The sequence below is a fragment of the Mastomys coucha genome, unplaced genomic scaffold (genome assembly GCF_008632895.1).
Source record: "Mastomys coucha isolate ucsf_1 unplaced genomic scaffold, UCSF_Mcou_1 pScaffold9, whole genome shotgun sequence".
Taxonomy (NCBI): Eukaryota; Metazoa; Chordata; class Mammalia; order Rodentia; family Muridae; genus Mastomys; species Mastomys coucha.
In genome coordinates, this window is record NW_022196915.1 from 21,137,987 (window position 1) to 21,144,926 (window position 6,940).

The window sequence follows — 6,940 nt, forward strand, 5'->3', positions numbered from 1 at the left end:
CTGGCCTCGAATTCAGAAATCCGCCTGTCTCTGCCTCCCAAGTGCTGGGATTAAAGGCATGCGCCACCTCCACTCAGCCAACAATATTTTTATATTCATGCTAAGAATCCTTTCTTTCCATGGAAAGATACCATATATAAAGGGGGAAAAAGCCCTTGTCTGAGTTTACTATCCATCTAACTCTTAAGGACTGGACCACATACTTACATGCATGTGTTATTAACAGCATCATCTGGGCAGTGTCCCGAGCAATAGCACTTTAAGAAAGGCAAGGTATCCTCTGGTGCTAAAGTCACTCCATTTTCTGGCTTCTTCTGGTCCAAGTCTGATTTCATACCAGTGCCATGGAGCATACTATCTAGATTCTGCCCTGTATTTAAAAATGAAATTTGTAGACAATCATGCTTGGAAAGATGTTTAGTTACAATCTTCAATAAAGCATGTTAAATTTCCTTTATCATAATATCTATTGATATTATACCTTAAAAGTAAACTTTATATAATATTAACTTATAAAGTATTATATACAGAACTACTGTACCAGATATTGAGATATATGGAAACAACCCAGTTACAAGTTTTATACTAACTAATGAAAGACAAATAAAAATGACAAAAAAATAGAGTGGAAGAATCCCTCTTCCTAAAGGCTAAGAGCTCTAAGCATTGGAAAACACTTTTGAGAATGCTAATTCTAGGACAAGTCCCCACTGTAAGGGTCCTTTAGTGTTTTGATTTCTCTTCTCTTCTCTTCTCTTCTCTTCTCTTCTCTTCTCTTCTCTTCTCTTCTCTTCTCTTCCCCACCACCCCGCGGGCTCCTCCCTCCCTGCAGGCTCCTCCTCTCCCCAGCACTCTTGACTTTTCTTTAAATAAATTATTTGAAACAGCCAACTGGCCATCTGACTGACAACTGGCAGACCCCCTCCCTGATGCCTAGCTGCCTTGAGTGAGGAACTGTCAAAAGCAGCTCTTTCACAACTAGCACTGCCCTCACTGTTGTCACACTGGCTGTTTTGAACATGCCAGGGATTCCTCTGAGGAAGTTACTGCCCAGCTTCAGAAGGCCTCACTCCTCATAAGTGCTCCAGGATCATTTATCATGAAGTATTCATGAACGATTTTAAAAAATAAAAATGCTAGTCCTCGGAACCAAAAATCAAAATTACCACAGCTAGGAGGTTGCTAACAGAGGCAGACTACAGAGACTAAGAAGGACTGCAGACATACTGAGGCTATGAGAAAGTATTAACAGCTAAGCTACGGATCCCAGGGAGCTGGAAGAGTTCCGAGAGCTTCCTAAAGTTAAGATCCAAACCTGTCTCAAAAAGAACAATCAAGAAACCCAAACCAGCTGGGCAGTGGTGGTGCACTTGGGAGGCAAAGGCAGGTGGGTCTCTGAGTCCGAGGACAGCCTGGTCTACAGAGTGAGTTCCAGGACAGCCAGGGCTACACAGAGAAACCCTGTCTAGAAAAACCAAAAAAAGAAAAGAAAAAAAAGAAACAAAGAAAGACAAACCAAACCAACAAGAGGCAAGGATTCTGATGCCTTACAAGGCCCAGAGTGTGTTCTGATCTGAGTACCTAGAGCAGTAAGCCTCTCATTTTCAGCCTGGACTAAGTCTTCTTTGAAAACCTGACCTGTAAGCCTACAGCACTAAGGAGTTTAGAGCTGCCAACACCAAGAAATCTGCCTCTCCCATAGTTTTGATAACCATGTAAACAGATCTCCAGCCTGTCATGTGTGACAGTTACAATTTACTAGGTATCAAATAGAGACTTCAGGAAAGGCTGAAGTAATTTCTAATGCTTTCAGTATGGTGGGGGCATTTCCACTTAATTTTTTGGTTCAAAACTTGTAACTGGCTTTTAAAAAAGAATCATTTTTGAATGATTCTGTGAAAAGGGAGTTACTAAGCACCTTGCAGTGACATCTAGTTGCCTAAGTAAGGAAACTGAAAGCATGAAATAAGTCCTGTAATCTACCTTTCATGCCAGGGTCATTGGTCTGAATCCAAACCACACTATCATAAATTTGCCAAAGGCTTATGTAATAAAGCCAGGATCTTGCATTATAGAGTTTATGGCCTCAAATGACAAGTAATAAGATACATGACACTAAATTTTTTAAACAAAATCACACGGAAAGAATGGTAAAGCCAAAAGAACTAAAGAACTATGAATTTCACTATAAATATGAAGTGGTTCAGTAATGTGAACTCAACTGTAAATTTAGCAATACTGATGTACTACTAAATAAGAAAAATAACACATGCAAGCACTGACAGCAGGGAAACAGAATGTAAGAGCTAGAGATTCCACAACTTGATTCGTATGTATGTATGTATGTATGTATAATCTATGTATGTATTTTGGTTTTTCATTTGCTTCCAACTCAAGAGATCTGCCTGTCTCTGACTCCCAAGTGCTAGGATTAAAAATGTGTACCACCACCACCCAATAGTAAATTTTAATGATTTATGTCTCTTATACTTTTAAAAAGATGACTTATCTTTATTTTATGTGCATGCACACATGTCTATGTGAGGGTGTCATATCTCTTGGAACTGGAGGAGGAATTGTCTCAGGTCTAAGGCAAACCCTATATGAGCTGCCATATGAGTGCTGGGAATTGAATCAGTGTCCTCTAGCAAAACAGCCAGTGCTCTTAATCACTGAGCCAGCCCTCAGTTTCTTCTTTTTTAAATTAGTAATTATTTTATCTACTTACATCCCAAATGTTGCCCTCCTTCTTGGTCTCCCCTCCCAGAGTCCTTCTCCCCGTCCCCTCTCCCCTTCGCCTCTGAGAGGGTATTCCCCTCTCCCAGGTATCCCTTCCCTGAAGCATCAAGTCTCTACAGAATTAGGTACCTCCTCTCCCACTGAGGCCAGACAAGGATGCCAGGGGACTCAAACCAGCTTGTGTATGCTCTTTGGTTGGTCATCCCTAAAGTTTCTTATACTTAATATTCAGAAAAGAAATTTACCTCAGGGTAAGTATTTGTTAATAAAAACAAATACTGAAAAGGAATAGCCTTCAAAGATACCTCAGAACTTAACAGAAAAGTACTGTACTATGTATTCTCATATTTTACAATAAAAGTGGCTTGAGCCATTGGGGCCTGTGTTCTGAGCGAAGCAACAGTAAAGAAGCTATAGATTTCATTGTAGTTACTCAAAACATATAAAAAAGCTTTATGCTGTTACCCAAATTTCTTCATGTGGATAAATAATCCTCAGCATTCAGAACTAAATATGAAATTGAAATTTATAAAGCCAAAGCCTTCAGAAAATGTTGACGGCAGGCTAGGGGCTAGGGTTGTTGGAAGCCAGTCTAGCCAATTAGCAAGCTCCATGTTTAGTCAGAGACCCTTGGGAGACACCCAATACCAACTGCTGGTTTCCACATGTAGATGCACACATGTGTGCACAAACATTAACACATATACATACACAAATTTAATATATTTTAAAAAAGAAAATTAAGGTGGTGGTAAGTTCTATCTCAAAAGCTCTTATAAAGCAACACTAACTTTTCAGTTCAAAATATTGTCCTAATCAAACCAATCACGGAAAAGTTTGTACGAAAATATAGTTCATCAAATTTTAAGTTCCAGTTTGATCTATAAACACACAGTATACAACAGAGGTCACAAATAGGCTGTTAATACTCTATGGAGAAATTTTAGAACTTAGCATAGATAAACATGTATGTTTATTTTCCAAATTCTCATGACAATTAAACAATTTTGAATTATTATTTGTGCTTAGTCCTTGTTGTGTTTTGAAAAGGAGGATATTTTAAAGCTCAGTACCAAATCCCTATTGCTCTGTGGTTTAGGTACTAAGCTGCAGACTATTTATACTTAATTTCATCTGATCGTCACAGGTGAACCACATGCTATGTATCTTGCCTATGTTAAGAAAAAAGGTTCAGGGAGGCTAAGATATTTAAAAAGTGTCTACACCAAGTGTCTTCACAATCTATTTTGGCATGTTTGTTCTATACTTCTTTACTTAAGAGCTGTGTTGGTATGGCTGACCTGTTTAGAAAGGAACATGAGCTGACAGCAGATCAAAGAATTTAAGTGCTTTATATATAGAAATGATTTACAGAAACAAGTATCAATTTACCTTGAACATGAGAAGCGATGGACAGACAGGCTCCCAGTAATCTGATGTAAGTGTATAGCTGAGTCATTGTCCAGTTCGCACGTGTCCTGTACACGGCCACTCTGAATTACTGGTCCTGCTATTTCACTAATGTAAATGGCTTTACTGAATGAGGTTTCCTAATAGAAGAACAAAATCACTTGACAATGACTTTCACCTGCTGCTTTCTTCAGACTTCTGGAAAAAAAAAATGAACAAGGCAATGAATATAATGAAAAATTGGAACGTTTCCAGGAGTGGAGAAGAAAACAAGCATAACCAAGCTTTTAAATACAGAAATATGCTTTTTAAAAATTGTGGTGTGATCAACTCTAGGACCTAGCATATGCTAACTAAGAGTTCTTTACTGAGCTACAGTCTCAGCTCTCCTGAGATATATTTTTAGAGATTAAAGCTATCCTTTTTTAAAAGGCACTGTTATTTACAAAGCCTAAATAATTAGTAGAAAGTTGCAGTCTCTCCTAACTCCAAATCAGCCAAGACAAGCATACTGGATCTCAGTAGTGTTGTGTACATGTTAGGTCCCCATTACTTGGGAAGCCAACAAGACAGGAATCCCTTACACCTAGGAGTTTTAAGGCAAGCTGGGCAACAGCAAAGCAATTCCAGCTCTACAAAAATAACAAGAAAAAGAAAGAAAGAGAGGAAGAAAGAGAGAGAAGGAAAGAAAGAAAGAAAGGAAGAAAGAAAGAAAGAGTCTCTTCAATAGCTTTCTATGTTTGCTCTAATATAATTAAATTATTTATTACTGTAATGAATGTTTCGGTTGGCTATTTGTACATGCCTCTGCCTCTAACTCCAGCACTTGGAGTGGAGGTGGGTCTGAAACAGAAATATGAGTTCTAGCCAGTCTGGGCTATGTAGCCAAAATTTGTTTCAATGTACCCACCACCACTACCACCAATATTAAGAAGAAAACAGAAGCCAGGCGGTGGTGGCGCACGCCTTTAATCCCAGCACTTAAAGAGGCAGAGGCAGGCAGATCTCTGTGAGTTTGAGGCCAGCCTGGTCTACAGAGCGAGTTCTAGGACAGCTAGGACTACACAGAGAAATCCTATCTCAGAAAACAAAAACAAACAAACAAGAAACCTGTGACAACTATAAACTCAATATAGTATCTGTATGCAGAACAATCCTAAACTATGAATTTTAATCTCACCAGGTGTGTAGAAACACACTGCTATAACCATAGAGGCTAGCTTACAGGAATGTAAAGGACATACAAATTATTTCATTTATATACAAATGAAATAACCAAGGATCACAGGATGTATGAGGAACAGACAGCAAAAAGGGCGACAATACTAATAGAATGGGTCACTAAATCCCCTCCAAAGCTCAAGTCCTGTGTAACAGTGTTCTTGCCTTTAGATTCATAAGGGATTTATTTTATGCATCAGCCTACATGTCACACACCAAAACTATAATCATGATAGAAAAACAGACTCATCTTTCAGGAAATTGATAGTCACCAAATGAGACAATTAAAATACTTTAGCATAGGGGGGGTCAAAGCACAGTGATAGAGCTGTTTGTAGGAGGTACTGCATCTCAGGGGAAAGAAATAAAAGATGGAAATACTTTGGACACAGAACAAGACAATAAAAAACAAAATGTAAGCAATTTGCACTAAGTGCAGAGTAGGAAAAATGTGAAATCCTGGAGGTTCCAGATCTATTCAAGATGGAAACGGCCCCTCCCCACCCTCAATCCTGAGGAATAATACTTAGGGTGCTACGTGAAGATACATAATCAATCAAACTAACAGCCTGTGCAAAGATTTCTGAAGAAAAGATCAACAGAGAACAATGCTTCTGAACTATGGAGAATACAGTAGTGTAATACAAAAGAGGTTGAAAGATAAGAAGGTCAAGAACCCTAGAAAGATTTGGGTTTTAAAATATAAGATAGATGGTGTCATGTTTTTACGTAATGAACCAGAGACACAAGAGCAGAAGCATAGCAGGGGTGAGAAGACTGCTATGAAAATGTAGAGTGATGACAGTGCTTAGGATCAGAGTGGCAGGAGCACAGAGTGAATACAATTAAAAAGCAAGACTCTGCACTCCTTGGTAATGGCTAGATGCAGGGGTCAAAGAGCACGATAAGTCAAAGGTGACTCCCACGATGCCTGTCTGAGCAATTACCGAAATGTGAATAAGCAGATTTTTGGACAAGTGAAGAAAAAGAGCTTAAGGATTCAGATTTAGACAGCTGAGATTACCCAAAAGGAATGTCTGCTGGGCATCAAGCTTAAAGGAAACATCTGGGGCTGAAGATACAAATCTTCCATTATGTCAACAGCTTAGAGATACTAAAAGCTAGGGCTCTGAATGAAAGAGTTCTACAGCACTGTTTAGTTAAAAACTGCACTAATGGCCAGGCATAATGGTGCATGTATATAATTTCAACATGGATGACCAACACAGAAGTAGAGATCAGCACTGGCTACACAGTAAAGCCCTTATCTAAGCTCCCTCTCCATTAAGTGAAAAGATTACTGTTAAGACCTGACATATGTTCACAATCACTTTGATACATCCTTCAAAGAGTGAAGTCTAATTCCTCTCCCTTGAATATGGGACTAGATCTCGAGACTCATTTCTAATAAATAAGATGTAAACATAAGTGACTTTTCTGACTAGGTCATGGATGTACTCTTACTGAAGCCAGCAGCCATCCTCAGCATATTCAAGCAGTCCCTCAAGACTTAGGCAGCAACAAATAGTGCTGCTGCTTTTGGTGGATTCTCTTTTTTTTTTTTTTTTTT

At 38.8% G+C, this 6,940-nt stretch overlaps 1 protein-coding gene across 3 annotated transcripts in view; it reads right to left on the bottom strand.

Moving 5' to 3' along the window:
- The window catches only part of Bmpr1a (bone morphogenetic protein receptor type 1A), a 112,721-nt gene that overhangs the window by 36,103 nt on the left and 69,678 nt on the right, over positions 1 to 6,940 (bottom strand). For all 3 annotated transcript variants that reach the window (XM_031362661.1, XM_031362659.1, XM_031362660.1), the window contains exons 3-4: positions 4,132 to 4,347; positions 208 to 370 (exon numbers count right to left, since the gene is read on the bottom strand). In XM_031362661.1, the coding sequence (XP_031218521.1) occupies positions 208 to 370; positions 4,132 to 4,198 (230 nt within the window). In that variant the 5' untranslated portion in view covers positions 4,199 to 4,347. The remainder of the gene's footprint in view (positions 1 to 207; positions 371 to 4,131; positions 4,348 to 6,940) is intronic.